We start from the raw sequence: 18,749 nt of genomic DNA on the forward strand, positions 1-18,749 counted from the left end.
GCCAGACAGGTGAGCCACATAGGCACTCCAAACTGCTGCCTGCCAGCACACGTGATGCTCCAGTTTCCTACCAGGTGACCAGATGAAGCCACAACAAATCAAAAGAACCGCTGCCTCACAAGGAAATATGGGGGCAAGATGGATAGAAAAAGGGAGGTTGTCATCAGTTACAGCCCACTGTCTTCTGCTAACATTGGAGCCCTTCAGATAAATTTGCCCTGTGCAACGTAGGCTTCCACGCCTACACCCCAGGCTCTCACCTTCGCCATATTGCCTGGTCCCAGAGGCTCTGGCAGACATTCGGCCTGGGTAGTTTGGCTGAGCCTTGTGGACTGAAAAGTTACAGCCAGAGGTCATACCAGCCCAGGAAGAGATCTAGCGCATTACTGGGGCTGATGACAGAGAGCCTTGTTCTCACCTGCACCTTCAAGTGTGATGCTAGCCCTAGCTACGTGAGCGAGCTGCTCCTGACGTCCAGCCCCTGGGCTGGGAGAGGGGGGAATCCCAGACCTGGGGCTGCTGCATTCTGAGGGAGTGTCATTTCTGGACCCTTACACCCCAGAAGCTCGCTCAGCATTCTCATGGCTGTAGCTTGTCCTATGCATCAGAGCTTTGGGCCAAACCCATCCCAGTATGCCACCCAGGAAGAACTGGTGTCTGCTTTTCATTTGCTGAGGGCCTGGCATCCTATTAGGTGGTCTGTACGCAGTGACTGCACAGACCCCAGTCCTGCAGCCTGCCTTGCCAATGAAGCAGTCAGTTACCCTGCTTCCTGGGCCGCTTGCTTTCAGGCTCATGGTGCTGGTGGTTGGGTTGTGACCTCTTCCCTGGCTTTGTCTCTGCTATCCTCCTATCCCATAAAGGATGTGGGGATAGATGCTGGAGTTTCAAGTTGAGTCCAACTCTGGACCTGGCCAAGGCCTGGCTGGAATTTTGAGTCACAGAGACTGTGGCCTGGATGCTTCTAAAAGCATAGCTTCTCCCTTCCCTAAGTGCACATTGGCAGGACTTGTACATGCTCTAGCTCAGCCCTTCTCCATCAGCCCCTGCAGGGGTCTAGAAGGTGTGAGCCTTCTTCAGGGTGGCCAACCTTCCAGTGCTTACAGGTAGAGGCAGAGGGAGAACCCAATCCAGAGCCCCTTGCTATGGCCCTGGCTTGGGAAGGGGCAAGAAAGGGCAGTGATGGAAAGCAAAAGCACCAATCCTGTTCCTTTCCCTGAGGTAGGGGAGAGATGGGATTTAGGAATTCTTGGAGTTGCTATCCAAGGGTTGGGAGAAAGAGGGCTCTGGAGTTAGGGAGGGAATGCCCTGCCCCTCTCCGCCATTTTGTATAAGTCACAGTTCCTTTAGGAGAGTGCTTGCCCTCTATCCCCAGCCCCTGGGGCTTCCTTCTCAGTCTGTGTCCCCTTGCCCAGGAGTGTTCCAAGAAGCTGACTGGGTATGGTGGACCATGTCTTCACTGGCCTTTTCCCTGTCATGTGGGTCCGTGAGTTGAGGAAGAGAGGGTTGAAGGTTACCTGGAGAAACCATTTACCCCTCTTCCCTTTCACCCCTTTCTGGTGAGGGTGATGGAGTGCAATGAGACTCTCGTCTAAGTCTTCTCTTGGACCTTGTCCTCCCACCCCAGGGCAGAGGGTGTATGTGTGTGTGTGTGAGGAGGCAGCATTGAGGAGAAGTGGATTAACCCACGTATCTAAGAAGAGCAAGGAGGGCTCTCTTTGATAAGAGTGAGTTTGACAGGGAGGATGGACCTTTTCCCCCAAGGGGCTGTAGGGTGAGGATTGATTCACCTCTTCCTTCTTGAAGCCCTTGGCTCGGCCCTCCACCAGTGCTCTGGCTGGTGGGTATGGCTCTGTTTATGCCCCCTCTGAAGGGCTCTGTGATAGGCTGTGGAATTGTGTCACTGGCTCCCACCTCTTTAGAGGGCGAGGCCCATAGTTGGGACCTGGGGTGCTGGTCTCCGAGGTCAGCTGCCCCATGGCATACCCTTGAAAAGGCAGCCCTCCCAGGGGAAGCCTAGCTGGCAAAACCAAGGAGCCATGGGTGGTAGGCAGGCTGGAGAGGCTGGGAAGAGTCCTCAGGAGAGAGGAGCCCCATTGCTCTGCTCCTTGACAGAGCAGGAGCTTCAGGCCTTAAAGAAGAGCTTTGCTAAGGCGCAGTGATGAGGCTGGAGGGGAGGACTAGGCTCTTCCCATGCTGTCTGCCACTCCCTGGTGGCCACCATTATTTGTTGAAAGAGCTCATCCTCTGCTTTTCTCTTGAGGTTCAAAGCATACCCCAGACATCCAGACAAGTACAGAAGGAAGAGGCGGCCCTGGCAGCTTCTCTGTGGCTCTTCGTTATACATCTCTGGTATGACCGAGATCTGAATCATAAACAGTGATGAATAGCCAAGCCACCCGGCGCTTTGAACCTTATCTTTAAAGGAAATTAGAGCAGACCATAAGCACCTAGTCCCCTGACCCTGGGAGGCAGTGTGGTCACGTTTAAGTGCCCCTGGGAGGCGGAATGGGGCAAGAAGATCTAAACCCCAGCCGTCTAGACTCCTCTCTGGCTTGCCGTGGGCCAAAATTCGTCCATCCCACTCCCTCCTTCCTCCAGAAGTCCCCAAAGAAACTTAGATTTCTTTCCCAGTCTCTAACCTTCAGGATCCTCCACGTGTCTCCTGCCTCTCTTAATATCTGAGGCTTTCAGTCCTGTGGAGAAACCCCTTATTAACTTTGTCTTTCTGGAATCTTGCTGCTAAAGAGCCACAGAGATGGGCAGCTATGGGATGGGCCTCGGCGAGCTGTTTAGAACATGCTCAGGACAGGCCTCTGTTCCGTGTGGTCTGATGAAGTAGAGCTGGGGAAGAGGTGACAGGCTCTGTGACCTACAGGATGCTCTGCCACAGGATGGACACAGCATTCCTCTCTGCACAGCCTGGGGGCAAGGGTCAACTGGGGCAGAGCTGACTCCAAGACCTCAGGTCTACACTGTCCATCCCATCTCCCTGGAAGTTTCTGCTTGCCGCTGGGGGGATGGTGGGGGTGGGCAATGCCTGTGGTTAGCCAGGAAAGGGAGCTCTGGAGCAAGACCCTGGCAGTGCTGGCCTGGGGAGGCTGGAGTGGGGCTGGGGATTCTGAGGAACCCATGATGTCTATCCAGGGTCATGGGACTCCAGCCAAGAAGAGTGGCCCAAACTGGAGCTGAGGTTAACAGAACTGTGGCCCTCAGTCTGCTCACCCCAGGAGTGCAGGCACTGAGCTAGGAGCTTTATGCCTCTCATCCTTACAGAAACCCTCCAAGATGGATGATATTCCCATTTTATAGATGAGGACCCGGATCAAAGAGGTTAAGTGGTTAGTGGCTGACAAGTGGCCAAGCCAGAAGGTGAATCCAAGCTTTTCTAGGTGCTTTCTTCATTTTGGGAGGCTTGACTGGAAAGAGGCTTTGAGCTGGATGAACAGATGTGAGATCTGACAAGCCCTAGCTAGGGAGGACTGCAGCCAGTAGCCTGCGGTGCTTAGGGAAGTGACCAGAGGGAGTTCCTCATTAGCAGCCCCTGTGTGTCTCTGCTGACAGAAACTCGAGAATGGGGCACTTTCACCGTTCCCACGGTCAGACAGCTTCAGCTTTTACACACACACCTTTCCCATTGCCTCGGAGTTGCTAAATCTCGTTTGTAGCTGACTTGTGTTTCTTGGGGATCCACCAGAAGTTGGAGAAAACTTTCACTTCTGGAATATCAAAACTGGAAGAGTGGGGCAGAATGTAATCATCACTTTCATCTGCATACTTATATAAGGATTTATAAAATTGGTTTCAAAGCATTTTTTCATTACCATTATTTCTTCTGATTCTTATAACTCTGAGGTTATATATAGAGCTGATACTCAGTTGGACAAATACTTTTTGATGCCTATTATACGTAGGCTAGTGCTAGATGATGAATTAAATAACATGGTCTCTTTACACTGAGAGGTTGTATTTTAAGTGAAGGTGATAGACATGTACATGTCTTTTTAGGTTCCATGTAGGATCTTAATAAATATGGGCCAGCTTTGGCCTGTGGTCCAAATTAGTTCATAACCCCTAGAGGGTAGGGTATGGTGAGAGATCGGGCTTAGAAGAGTGGCCTGGTTTTGGGATCTCTGGATGCTATATTAAGGAGCCTGACCTCGGCCTCATGAATAAGGGCGCCCTGTCTTGTATGCTTTTGATTACAAGATGATGAGTTTAAATCTGAAGTGCCAGATGGACACACTAAAGAGGCAGTTGAGAGTGTAGGTCTAGAACCCAGGATAGAAGGGCAGGCTCTTAGATTTGGAAGAGGATAGCACACAATAGAGAGGCAAAGAAGAAAAAAAGGCTGAGGGCAGAACTGTCAGGACACATTAGCAGCTGAAAGAAACAGTTAAGGAAGGGTCTGAATCAAGCAAGTAGATAGCAGTGGCTTGGAAGTCAAAGCGGTGGTCAGCAGGAACTGACAGGAAGTAATCAGAGAGGAAGAGGGTGGAGGTAGGCTAGCCTTCCTCTGATTGTTAAAAAATCTTGGTCCGGAAAGAAAAAATGGCTTGCTGCCTCCTGACAGCCTGGATTAGAATTTGGCTCCTGAATCCACTGCTCTTCTGATGTAACTGAAACGAAAGCCTGGGCCTACTGCAGGGAGGCTGGGGACTTGAAGAGAGTCAGATGGGCCTTTCATCAAGGGTGTCCATATGGCGAATATGCATTTTTCCCTGGCCAGGTAAAAGACTGTGAAATGGTCAAGTGGTATGGAAGAGGTGCTGAAAGCTAGGGTGGACTTGCTCACTGAAGGCCTGGTCAGACCACATCTGAAAGATTCTGTTTGCATGTCTGCCTCCCTCACCCCCCACCCTGCTCCCACCCCGCTGGGGACTGGAATGAAGATGGAGTGGGGATGGGAGAGAAGTTTTAATTGGGACTTTTGATCAGCTTACCCCAGGCTATCTCAGTCTGCTTCCTTCAGCGTGCTGGCTGGAACTCTCTGAATCTCATTAGAGATGGTTTGATATGCCTTCCCAGGAGACTGGTATTGGCAAAGATCCCCAATTCCCTGGTACAAATAGTTTAATCCAACTCATCCAGTCAAGACGGCACTGTAAATTTATACTCTAAACATATAGCAGTAATACATAAAAAGATAACATCCTAAAAACATAGTCATGCAAAACCCCTTCCCCCCCACCCCCGATGACATCCTTGTGATGAGAAGTGAAACAGGAACACAAAGAGGAGAGTGGGGCTTAAAGCTGCAGGCCTGCTGGTGTCTGAGTCTGGAAGCAGGCAGAAGCAGCTGGAAATGTGAGGTAGCAGAGCCATAAAGTGCTCCACATGAAGAATGGAATTAGAGCTAGCACACTGCTTGAACCCAGGGGCTGGAAAAAGTTGCTACCAATCCTTCTCTGGGGCTATGGCTTATTATAAAAGATGCTTACCTAGGAAGACAGAACCTTACAGACTTGCTGCTACAAGATTTGATTCTGGAGTGGGAGACCCAAAGGACCGAGGGAGGCAAAGTTGAAAACCCCTAGATGCGGAGGGAAAGTCAAATGTAAGAGAGAAGGTGAGCTTATACACTAAAGTTTAGAAACCCAAGAAAAACTAATGAGAAAAAAGGCTAATAAAATCAAAGAAAAATTTACCCAGGAAGAAATGAAAATAACAGAGTAATCAAAGAATGTCTTTAGGCGCCGGTGCAGTGGCACAGCGAGCGGTTAAGTTCTCATGTTCCACTTCGGCAGCCAGGGGTTCGCCAGTTCAGATCCCGGGTGCGGACATGGAACCACTTGGCAAGCCATGCTGTGGTAGGCATCCCACATATAAAGTAAAGGAAGATGGGCACGGATGTTAGCTCAGGGCCAGTCTTCCTCAGCAAAAAGAGGATTGGTGGCAGATGTTAGCTCAGGGCTAATCTTCCTCAAAAAAAAAAAGAAAATTGTCTTTAATATAAATAGGTTTAGGGACTTTGAAGAGATAAGGAAACACAAAATCCATTAAAGAAAAGAAAGAGAAGTTACGAAAGAAAAAAGAGTGGCTGGCACCGTGGCCAAGTGGTTAAGTTCGCACGCTCCGCTTCGGTGACCGAGGGTTTTGTTGGTTCTCATCCTGGGTGTGGACGTGGCACTGCTTGTCAGGCCATGCTGAGGCAGTGTCCCACATGCCACAACTAGAAGGACCTACAACTAGAATATACAACTATGTACTGGGGGGCTTTGGGAAAAAGAAGAAGAAAAAAAGAAGATTGGCAACAGATGTTAGCTCAGGTCCCAGTCTTTTTTTTTTTAAAAAAAAGAAACAGGAATTGTGAATATGAAAAGGTATTAAAAATTCTCACAGTGAAAAGTAGTGTCATTAGAAGCTAATACTGAGGAATTCATCCAGACTGCAGCACAGACCTGAAGGACAGATTGACAGGCTTTGGCATGTGTCTAATAGGAATTCCAGATATGAGTCAAGAAAATGGCAAAGAAGTAATATTTGAAGAGAGAATGGCTGAGAATTCTAGAATAGAAGAAACAGCATGAATACCAAACAGAATAAACAGATACCTAGGCATAAGACGGTGAAACTGTAGGCAACAGTAAAGTGAAAATATTAAAAACTACCAGAGAGGACAAGAATTCAACAGAATGACAATTAGACTGACAGACAACATTTCATCAACATTAGATGCCAGAAGATGATAGAAGAGTATCTTAGGGAAGCTAGAATTATATAGCCAGCTATCATTCAAGAATGAGGTGAAATAAAGATATTTCTGGACATACCAGGACAGCTGTATCACCTACTGACCCTTGCCAAATAAAAGAACTGCTAAAGGTATATGTCAGTAAGCAGAAAAGTAAACCTGGGGGAAGGAGCAGGTTGTTGGTGCCAACAGTGAACACGGAAATTGACACGTTATGTTGGCAAATCTAGTTAACTATAGACAGTATATCAGGATACTTTATGCTAACAACGGAATAACCCACTGTAACTTAAACTCCAAAAGATATTTAATTAGCTTATAATGAGAAGTGTGGAGGAAGGAAGGTTGGGGTGGCGGTCCAGTGTTGCAACAAAGGACCCTAGATCATTCTATTGTTCTGCTCTGCCATCCTCAGGATATGAGATCTCTCTCCTCATGGTTGTGGGATGGCTGTTTCAGCGCCAGGCATCATATCATTACCCTATGGCATCCTAAGCAGGAAGGCAGGGAGATGTTAGGAGAAAGCAAGCTTGCGTTTTTTTTTTTGAGGAAGATTAGTCCTGAGCTAACTGCTGCCAATCCTCCTCTTTTTTTTGAGGAAGACTGGCCCTGAGCTAACATCCATGCCCATCTTTCTCTATTTTATATGTGGGACGCCTACCACAGCATGGCTTGACAAACGGTGCCATGTCCGTACCTGGGATCTGAACCAGTGAACCCTGGGCCACCTAGGTGGAACGTGCGCACTTAACCACTGGGCCACCGGCCAGCCCTAAAAGGAAGCTTTCTAATCTGCCTCTTTTTCAGGAAGGAGAATTTTTCCAAAAAGGCCGGAGCAGACATCTCTATGTCTCATTGGCCTGAGCTGGTCTAACTTTGACCAGTTCTTGGTAAAAGGGAAAAAGCTTACTGTGATTGGCTTTGACCAGGCTTGCCTCATCTCCTGGGACTGGATCCTTTGCTGCCTGAACAAAATCAGGATTCTGCTGGCAGGAGAGATGGGGGAGTGGCTGCTGGTAGGCAACCAACAATGTCTGCCACAGATGGCAAAACACATGAACAAAAATCGTGTCGAATTTGTTTTTTAATTTTTAAAAAAGGAAAACTAAAATTGTTGACCACATTCTCAAGGAAGAATAAGATAGAACAAAGAGAATTTCCTTGTTAAATCACACCAAGTTTTTGCCTTCCCTAAGAGAATAGCGTTGCTGAAAACTATATACTTTATTATAAAAACGTGTACATGATAACAGCTGAAAATAGCCACTAAAAGAAGAGGAATATAATTTCCAAGCCAGGAGGAAAAAAAAAAAAGGTGGTGGGAGTAGGAATAGTATTTCAGTCCAACAGAAGGCAGGGGAAAAAAGAACTAAAGAAAGCTTAGTAAAGAGAAAACTCAAGTAAGATAGTAACATGAGTCCAAGTACGTAAGTATAATGGAAAAAGAAAAACTACCAGATTGGATGAAAAGCAAGAAGTGGTCTTGAGAGTGGAGAGACCTGGTCAGCAGGACAGGTGGTTCTGTTCTTTATACAACTTTCTATTCCTTGCCACATCTGTCCCCTCTCTCCCCGACTGTTTCTATCTGGTCTTGTCTGCCTAACGATTGAGATAATGTTGTTTTTCTAGGCTTTACTTCCTGCCCTAGTGTAGATATGTATAGCAAATTCCTGGACTTTAGCCCTCCCAAGACACGAACAAACCACACTGGGACTTCTGGAGCCAGCAGGTGTGGAGCAGAGCTGGGCTGGAGCAGAGCAGTCTGACTGAAGAGACCCCGCAGCCTAACTCTTCCCCTGCCCCGCCCCCTCCCCATGCCTCAGCCCAGCGTTCCTCCCCTTAGAGGCTGTTTCTCAGGGCGTAACATTGATCTTCTCCAGATGAAGACTGATGGTTTATTTCTCTAGGATTGATCGAAAGTTAGCCAGAATGACGATCATAAGTTTAAAGAAGTTTGTTAGCTCTTGCTTTCTGATTTCCTGGCTGCTAACTCTGGGCCATATCAGGAGCACCAGAGCCGAGATCTCAGACTGGATATTAAGTCAAGGAAGGAAGGGGCTCGAAAGGCAGAGGCTGCCAGAGGGGTTGTCACTGGGGAGCAAGGAGGCCTGAGTCACTAGGATCACTGTGAGGGGTCTGTGCCAGAGGCTGGGGCCAGAATGTTGCAATGTGATGACTTCAGTTAGCCGAATGTGCAGAGGTGCAGCAACCAGTTCTCAGACATGCTAGGACGTTCCTCACTGGGTTTGAGTTTTGTGTAAGGAAGAGGCTGTCAGGTCTCTTCCTCAAGATCATGACTGACACCCCCCTCACCCCCCAGGGCACCTTCTGCCAGGCTCAGCTGTTGCCTTACCCAGAAGGCAGGGAGTTTGCTAGGTTGCTAGGCTGGCAGGGATCTGGCCCTCGATGGTTGTACCCCAGTTAGTGGGAAAAGCCTCTCTGGAAGGCAGTGGGCGCTTGTGGAAGGAGCACTGGCCTTGGAGCCTTCAGACCTGGAGTGGCATTAAAACTCCATCACTTCCCGCCTGGCTGACCTCGTTCAGCTAGTCTTGGGACTTCTGTGAATACCAAGTGAGACGCTATGCCTGAAAACGCTCAGACACTCATAAGGCATCATGCAGTGTGAGTAATACCCTGTGGTTTGATGCCTTTACTTTGAGGCTCCGGGACACATCCTCAGGCTGTGTGTCAGTGGGTGGAAAGAGGGTGCTTCATCAGCATCTTGCTGGCCTTTTTCCTTCTCCCCACCCCTTCCAGATTCAAGCGGCCCACCTCCCCCCATCCTCTGCAGCTTATTTTGACATTTCTTTTCTCTGCCTGCCAAGAAGATTGTGTTCAGCTGCACTGGTCTGAGGCTGTGCTATCCTGTGCTTCATTAGGTTAATTTGACGGCTTGCCTCCTGGGAACTGACCTGAGAATGGCTCTAAAACCCAGTTGCCACTATTTTCTTTTTGGGGCAGGCTTTGCTGCTCAGTGCCTTACCCCTGCTTTTCCTCTCCTCTGCCTGTGAGCTGGTGAGGGCCTCCTTTGAGCTTCCATTGGTTTCTTGAACCTGCCAGAGCATGCATCTCCTGATTGGTAGAAGGCTCTAGGGGAGGGAGACCATCCATTCTTCAAGGCTCCTGCTGCCCCTGACCTGGATTCTGGTCTCCAGTTCCTGTCTTCAGCCTCAGCATCTCAAGCTCAACCAGCCATTCACGGGACATTTATTGTTAAATGGTCTCACCAAATTTGCTAGATCTGTGACCACAAATCTCTCAGAAGACTGTAGCATTGCCTTGCCACCCGCTAAATTTCCCTCGTTCCCCCCCTTCTCTCTTAGAGGACTGTTTCACATCTGATCTCTGTAAATCTCCAACTCCAACAATAGTGAGACCATCCTCACTTCCCTACTGCAGACTGCATCACTCCCTGGGACTCTGCCCCATGCTCTGCTTTGCCTCCTGTTTCACGGGTAGACCCTCTCCATGTAGGCACTGCATCCTGCCCCTTCTTGCTACTCAGGGACTTTGCTTCTCGATTATCTTCTCTTTTTCCTGCAGCAGTAACCTTCCGTCTACTAAATCATTCCCACCAGTATACAAACATTCTGTAATATCTCCCAACTTAGCCCCCATTCTACTTTATCCCATTCCCTTTTTTTGGGTAACACCTTTGTTGAGATATAAGTCACGTAGCATACAGTTCACCCATCTCAAGTGTACAATTCCATGGTTTTTAGTCTATTCACACCGTTGTGCAACCATCACCACAAATAATTTTAGAACATTTCATCACCCCAGAAGGAAACTCCATACCCATTAGCAGTCACTCCCATCTTCCCCAACCCCCAGCCCTAGGCAACCACTGATCTGCTTGATGGATTTGCCTATTCTGGACATTTCATATAAATGGAATCATATCATATGTCATCTTTTGTGACTGGCTTCTTTCACTTAGCACAGTGTTTTCAAGATTCATCCATATCGTAGTGTGTATCGGTATTTCGTTCCTTTTTATGGTTGAATAAGAGTCCATTGTATGAACATATGATGTCTTGTTCATCAGCTGATGGAACTTGGAGTTGTTTCCACCTTGGGGCTAATATGAATAATGCTGCTATAATCATTTGTGTACATGTTTTTGTGTGGACATATGTTTTCATTTCTCTTGAGTCTATACCTAGGAGTAGAATTGCTGAGTCATATGGTAAATCTGTGTTTTACCTTTTGAGGAACTGCCGGACTGTTCTCCAAAGCGACTGCACCATTTCTCATTCCCACCAGCAATGTATGAGGGCTGCAGTTTCTCCACATCCTCACTAACACTTGTTATTATCTGTCTTTTTGATTATAGCCTTCCCAGTGGGTGACAAGTAGTATCTGATTGTGGCTTGGATTTCCCTGATAGCAAATGATGTTGCGCATCTTTTCATCTGTTTGTTGGCCATTTCTCATCCAGTCAGGTGTTTACTCCCACCATACCTCTGGATCAGTCACTGTGAAGGTCGCCACTGACCGCCTTCTCTTGTCCATGTCAGGCCTTCCATAGATAATTCCTCCTGGTCCTGTAGTTTTAAAAGTGAGCTGTGCTCTGATGACTTTCAGATGTATGCCTCCAGCTCTGACCTCATCCAGAGCTTCAGATGTGTGTCCAACTGCCTATTGCCATTTCCACGTGAATGTCTGAAGGGCATCTCAGATTTAACCTGTCACAAACAGAACACTTGTTTTTTCTCACCCAAACCCATTCCTTCCTGAGTTCTGTATCAGTGAATGGCACCCCCACCACCAGGTGGCTCAGGTCACAAGCCTCCGTGTCCCCTGATTCTGGTCTTTCTTTCTCACCCTCCACCCTCCATCCAACCCATCAGTTAAACCCTTCAGAATACATCCAGCCACTTCTCACCACCTCCACTGCCTGGGATATTGAAGTCCTCCTCTCTGGTCTCCCTGCTAGTCTTACACAGCAGGCAGAGTGGTCCTTTACTGAAAAATGTTGTAACCTAAAAAAAACATAGATTTTATTATGAGTGTATCACATACTCAAAATAGTATATAGCATATATATATTCTTTAAAGAATAAAAATAAAAAGGACTGTGTACCCACCACCCGGATTAAGGAGTAATTACTCAGTACTTCTGAAGTCTTGGTAGGCCCCTGCTTGATCTTATCTCCCTTCCTGCCCCACCAGAAGAATTTCCTGAATTTTACAGTTGTTTCCTTGATTTTTTTTTTCCTATTGTTTTACCATCTATATATAGAGTCCTAAACAATTTCTGGCTTAGCTTTGCATACTTTTGAACTTTTCGAAACTCATACTATAGGCATTCATCCACGATATATTCTTTTTGCTCAGCATAATAGTTTTTTGGTCATATTTGTGCCTGTTGATATCTGAAACTGGCTTCCCTTCATTCTTACTATATGACATGAATGTACCACAATTTATCTGTTCGATTATGATGAACATTTGGGTTGTTAGCAGTTTTCAGCTATTACCCAGCGCTGTCTTGAACATTTTTTTTCTATTTTATTTTTTTTATTGAGGTTATGATAGTTTACAACCTTGCGAAAGTTCAGTTGTACATTATAATTTGTCAGTTATATTATAGGTGCACCACTTCACCCTTTGTACCCACCCCCACCCCCCCTTTCCCCAGGTAGCCACTAGTCTATTTTCTTTGTTCATGTGTTTGTTTATCTTCCACATATTAGTGGAGTCATACTGAGACTGTCTTTCTCTATCTCGCTTATTTTGCTTAACATAATACCCTCAAGGTCCATCCATGTTGTGAGTGGGGCGATTTTTTTTAAATTTTTTTTTTATTTTTTCCTTTTTTCTCCCCAAAGCCCCCTGGAACATAGTTGTATATTCTTAGTTGTGGGTCCTTCTAGTCATGGCATGTGGGATGCTGCCTCAGTGTGGTTTGATGAGCAGTGCCGTGTCCGCGCCCAGGATTTGAACCAACAAAACACTGGGCTGCCTGCAGCGGAGTGCACCAAGTCAACCACTCGGCCACGGGGCCAGCCCCCTAGGGGTTGATGTTATCCTTTTTTATGGCTGAGTCGTATTCCATTGTGTATATCTTAGTATAGATATAGATATAGATATAGATATAGATATATACCATATCTTCTTTATCCAGTCATCAGTCAATGGGCACTTAGGTTGCTTCCATGTCTTGGCTATTGTGAATAATGCTTCAATGAACATAGGGGTGCATGGGTCTCTTTGAATTGCTGATTTCAAGTTCTTTGGATAGATACCCAGTAGTGGGATGGCTGGGTCATATGGTATTTCTATTTTTAATTTTTTGAGAAATCTCCATACTGTTTTCCATAGTGGCTGCACCAGTTTGTATTCCCACCAGCAGTGTATGTCTTGAACATTTTTGTACATCTCTTGGTTCAGATGTTCATATGTACCTGGTAGCAGAAATACTAGAGTTTACCACATACCCACTGGGATGCCTAAAATTAAAAAGAAAATATCAAGGACCTGGAACAAATGGTGGAAATTTGTTACTGGTGGAAATGTAAAGTGCTACAATCACTTTGGAAAACTATTTGATAATTTCTAGTAAAGTTAAACATACGCCTACCCTATGACCCAGTAATTCCACTTCCAGGTATTTACCCAAGGGAAATGAGACTTACGTGTCCACAAAAAGACTTGTATAAGAAAGTTCAGGGCAGTTTTATTCATAACAACCAAAAACTGAAAATGACTCAAATGTCCAAACGTGGAAAAGAACAAACTATTGATATACACAACATGGACGAATCTTCAAAACGTTGTGCTGAGCAAAAGAAGCTAGACACGCAAGAGTACAAATGTGTGTTTATATGAAGTTCAAGGGCAAGTAAATCTAAGCTGTGGGGACAGAACTCAGAAAAGTGGTGGAATGGTAACTATGGAGTGGGAAGGAACACAAGGGAACTTTCTAGGGTGAGAGAAGTGCTCTGCTTCTTACGCTGGGTGCTTACACAGATGTACACAGAGGCAAACATTCACCAAGCTTTACGTTGAAGGATTTCTGCATTTTATTGTATATGAATTAAACCTCAATGAAAAAAGTAGATTGTCCCAAGTGGGGGTGAGGTTTTGGGGGAAAATGAAACAGTATATTCAACCTGTTGTCAGAATTCAGCTTAATCTTTAAATCTGCTTAATATGACAAGCTGGCTGAACTCACTGACTTTGTAATTCAGCGTTTTGAAATATTCAATCTTTGGGTGAGAAACCATTTGTTCCCGCCCAAACCTGAGGATTGCAATCTCTGAGGATGTCTCCACACATGGGAAGTCATAAAATAAATTAGCCTAGGACGACTAGGGGAACTTTCTAGACTCTCATTCTGTTCTTATGCCATATTTTCTGTGAGAAAGATGGTTGTAATTCCTCTTACAAAAAAGAAAAACACCACTGGGATGTGCCCATGTCCATCTTTATGAAGTAATTTCAAATTATCTTCCAAACATTGGAAGATATTTATTTTTTTCCCCACCAGTGGTCAGTGTGTATCAACTCCACATCCTTTCTAAACTCTTGGTACTGTTAGTTTTAAAAAATTTCCTCCAAGGATTTCTTTTAAAATATAGATCAGGTCATGACACATCCCTCCTCAAAACCCTCCATCAGATTAATAATAAATCCTAATGCCTTCAAAGTCCTCTGTGGCCGGGCCCCTCGTGCGTTCTTCTCTGGCACTCTCCCCTGCTTTGTTCCCTATAATTTCCCTGTCATCACACTTTGTAATCACCTGTGCCTTTGTATTTGCCAGTAGACTGGAAGCTCCATGAGGACAGGACAGGTATGTCCTGTCCCACACTGTCCCCCTGCCCTGGCACTGGCCTGTTAAGTATCTGTTGACTGAGCCCCCACTGGGAAGTGGCCCAGGAAGACTGGCCTGCTTCCCTTTGCTGGCACCAGAGGTGGGGGCCGATGCCAAGTGTGTGCCCTCCCTCCGGCTTTTTTGTTCTGGCTTATGCATGGGCTTAACGTGGATGACCAGAGCAACTGTGCAGGGGGGAAGCAGAATGAGGCAGTGAGCAACTGGAGGGCGTGGGCAGTTCACCAAGGAAGCAAGCTGCGTGCAGACACTTTGTAAGGGTCAGCATTGGGTGACTTCTAGGATTTTGGGTGCATGTGTAGGGGCCTCTGACATCTAGTCCCAGTTAGCAGCAGCCCCTCCCTGTGCCTGCAAGTTGAGCAGCTCAGGCTCCCAGGAACAGCCCCGCCATGGGGTTGCAAAGGAAAGGCTTTTGCTGATTATTCCACTTCTTTGCTCTTGCCAAACATGTCAAAACTAGGACTTTTCCTCTCCCCTCTCCCCAGCAAGGCAGCCGGTTACCTCAGATGCCTCCTTTGTTGGGTCAGAATCCCTAGGAGTGACTGACTTCTGCGATGGGAGAGGTGTTTCCTCTGGTGCCTCCTGCACCAGCTGCTGCCCAGCCCCCACCTTCAGTGGCCATAGTGGTCCAGGTTCACCAGAAACCAGGTTTCCCCAGCGAGGCCCCTTGCTCCCATAACTTGCTCAGCCTGGAAAGTCACCGCCTCCCAGATCCACTTGCCTCATGGCTGGCTCTCCTCAGATCACTGGATGCTGGGAGCAGGATCCTGCAAAGCCAAGTTCCTTTCCTTAGAGTTGGTTGTGGAAATGGCAGAAGAGGACCTGGAAGAGTCAATGACCTGGCTTCTCCTTTACAGACTGTCCAGCCAAGGCCATGCCTAGAGTCTGGCCTGCTAAATGGATCAATAGAACATTGGAAGAAACACATTGGAGCCAGTGCTGCTGGGGCCCCTGTGGATTACAGCCAGGAGCCCTGGGTGAGGCATGCGGCCTGGATGAAGCTTCACTCTTGATGGGAAGCAAGCTTCTCTGTCTCCTTCTCTCTCACCCCTGAGTCCCTGGGTAGTTGAAGGAGCTCATGGGCTGCTTTCTGTACCCTGGCCAGTTGCAGGCTTTGGAACCAGATAGACCTGGACTCAAATCTCACCTCCACTCACAAGGTTGTGACTTTAGGCAAGTTCCTTCACTTCCTTGAGCATCGTTTTCCCACCCAGAATAATGTACTCCTTATGGGAATGTGCCAGCTCCGTGTCCTGATGGCTTTGTGGTTTGGCTTGGCCCCAGAAATTTGAGCTGCCACGAATGGAAGGAGTGGCTGAGGTTCTTGAACATAGAACCTGAGAGGCTGTCTCTGCAGCTGCTGGCAGCAGCCAGAGGAACTGAAAGGGCTGGAGCTGGAGCTAGAGCTTTCAGTGAGAGGCTGCGAGGCCCAGGGGCCAGGTCAGAACCAGGGCTAGCCGGATTTGGAGAGGAGCTGGTGGGAACAGGCAGGCAGCCAGGTTTAAGTGGTATGGAGCCAGTGCCTAGGGGCCTACTCTCAGCGTTGTCCCTGACTTTTACCTTGGCTCCCTTGCATGTGGCATCCATTTAGGCTCCTTTCCTTAGGGCGATCCCCAAACGGCCCCACAAGTGGCCTCTTCTCCCTGCTCTTGCCTGCCAGGGCAGCACAGGGCCTCAGGCTGTCAGCATTCCCAGGGACCCTGGTATTCATTTTGTCCATAACATACAGATGAAGGTGACTGCCCAGAGGGCTGACTGGTGGTGGTGCTGAGCCCAGCACCCCTGCGTCCTGACACAGTTGGGTTCTTTCCCTGACACCAGAGCTGGAAGGGTTGTTAATGGTTCACTGAACTAACCCAGGAATGCTTCATCTATAATCCACACCCGAGAGAGAAGAGGGCAAATTCCAGAGCCCAGACCCAGCCCCGCTTCTTTCTCTGAGGGGCTTCTCACAGGCACTGTGGGTAGGAGGGTGCGAGGGCACTGGGATGGGGAGTCATATCCATGGTCCCCTGAATTTTCTCTGGGTCATTTTCTCTTAAGTGTCACCTGAAATTAACCTCACATGTCTGTACTGGGAACTGTGTAAACCTGGATCTTGCAGTGATTTGCCAGGCACTCTAGGAAACTACTTTCTGTCTTTGTTTACCTCCTGGCTAATAAGTGAGGATGGCGGGCTGATCTCGTCCTTTGCGGCCCTGAGTTATGGAGAACGGTGCTATCTCTGGATAGAGGGGAGAGCCCTTTCTTTCATCCACACTTTGGTTAAGTGGGCGTCTCCTCTACTGCCAGCTTTGTCCTCTCTGGGACTTGGGGGCGGGGCTGGGAGAAAACGTGTGTGCGCGTACATTTATCTGCACATTATTTTTCCTCTCTGCAATTTCAGGGTCACGCTGTAGCAGCCTGGCGCCTGATGAGTGACGGGGAACCTGCCAGGGGATTACTGCTAGCGAGCAGGACAGCCAGCCTCAGGGGAGTGGGGATGGGCAGAGCAGCCTTGGAGCCCGGGCCAGCAGCACCAAGACGGAGGCCTGGGCCCTGGCAGGGAGCTCGGCACACGCTCGGCTGACCCAGGCGGCATTCAAAGCAGCATCCTTCTGAGCAGCAGCTGTTCCCAGGCCCCAGAGGACCTCACAGCAGGGGCAGGAGTTATGAGACCCCCTACGCAACTGCATCCAGGGCTGTGACCTTCAGGAGAAAGGACTGGCACCTCAGATGGGAAGAGGAACAGCAGAACCTAACACAAGGAGGATCTTGGTCTCTGCAGCAGAGTTTTCTGACACCCACAGAGCTTCCTGTGTTTCTTCTCTCAGGATTGGGGCCTGGTTCCCTCCCCTGGCAGAGGGGTTGGGCCAGGAGGGCCAACAGAGGTGGGGGCGACTCTTGCATGGAATCCAGGCAGCTTGAAGCCCATGTGTTCTCTGTTGTGATTGGGGTGCGAAGGCTTCCCCCCTGTGGGGGACGAGGGGCCGCCTCGGCATCTGCTCATGAACCACAAGGACCCCGAATGCTCCAGACTGGACCGTTTCAAGCTGCCAAAGAAGGGGGCCCCCAGAGCTGGCAGCCAGCAACTCCAAGGGACTAGAGAGCTGGGATGGATTGACCTCCCTTTCGCTGGGGCGGCGGGAGAAGCAGAGCCTCTGTGGCCCAGCTAGTGACGGAGAGATCTGATGAAGCCGTAAGCAGGGGCCTGAGTGGCTCAAGGACAGGGGAGCCACTCCTGCCTACGTACTTTCTCCTTACGTTGAGGGAGGGTGGGACCCCTGCTGCTGTCCTCTTCTTGGCACGTGCCTCTATGCCCTTTGCACGTGGTGCCAGAATCGGCAGGCTACACCGTGGCTGGCCCGTCAACAGGCTGGGAACGGAGTGGCCACGGTGACACCCTCCTGCCCACCAGGCTGGTGGTCCAGCCCCCGGGGCGCTGAGCCATGAAGTGCTCCCTGCGGGTATGGTTCCTCTCCGTGGCCTTCCTGCTGGTGTTCATCATGTCACTGCTCTTCACCTACTCCCACCACAGCATGGCCACCCTGCCCTACCTGGACTCGGGGTCCCTGGGTGGGACCCACCGGGTGAAGCTGGTGCCCGGCTATGCTGGCCTGCAGCGTGTCAGCAAAGAGGGGCTCGCTGGCAAGAGCTGTGCCTGCCGCCGTTGCATGGGCGACACCGGCGCCTCTGACTGGTTTGATAGCCACTTCAACAGCAACATTTCCCCCGTCTGGACTCGAGAGAACATGGATCTGCCCCCGGATGTCCAGAGGTGGTGGATGGTGAGAGAGCCGTGGCCCCTTCTGCCTCCTCTTTGCTGCCCCCTCTCCAGGGGTCTGTCCCCCTGTTTGGGGGTCACTCTTAGAGCCCATTCTTGGATTTGGGCTGTCTGTCTTCTGGCTCCCAGAGCCTTAACAAAGTGTGAGGTCCTTTTGACCAGAACCATCTACTAGGATCACAGATCCTACAGGGCAGAGCAAGCTTTGGCCTGGAAGGAAAGAAAACAAGTATTTCCTAGTGCCTGTAGGGGCCAGGCATAGACCAGCAGTGCCTGCTGGGCAGGGAGGTAACATAGACAGGAGAAACAGATCCCAAGGGAGAAGATGGTGAGAAGCGAGGACCATGGCAACAGGGAGAGGGCCTGCCCTTTATACAGGAGGCAGCCGCTCTCAGCCCCAGCGATTGTTGCTCTGTAGGGATGTGACCCATCACTGCTGGATCTTCTGGACCTTT

At 48.7% G+C, this 18,749-nt stretch overlaps 1 protein-coding gene across 10 annotated transcripts in view; it reads left to right on the forward strand.

Moving 5' to 3' along the window:
• Positions 1-18,749, forward strand: part of ST3GAL2 (ST3 beta-galactoside alpha-2,3-sialyltransferase 2) — a 45,410-nt gene that overhangs the window by 14,209 nt on the left and 12,452 nt on the right. For 5 of the 10 annotated variants that reach the window (XM_070613871.1, XM_070613868.1, XM_070613876.1 and 2 more), the window contains exon 2: positions 16,918-18,298. In XM_070613871.1, the coding sequence (XP_070469972.1) occupies positions 17,960-18,298 (339 nt within the window). In that variant the 5' untranslated portion in view covers positions 16,918-17,959. Of the gene's footprint in view, positions 1-15,273; positions 15,509-16,917; positions 18,299-18,749 lie in introns of all 10 variants that reach the window. The other 5 variants (XM_070613869.1, XM_070613877.1, XM_070613874.1 and 2 more) reach the window with 2 other exon arrangements.

This window comes from Equus przewalskii, chromosome 3 (assembly GCF_037783145.1).
Source record: "Equus przewalskii isolate Varuska chromosome 3, EquPr2, whole genome shotgun sequence".
NCBI lineage: Eukaryota > Metazoa > Chordata > Mammalia > Perissodactyla > Equidae > Equus > Equus przewalskii.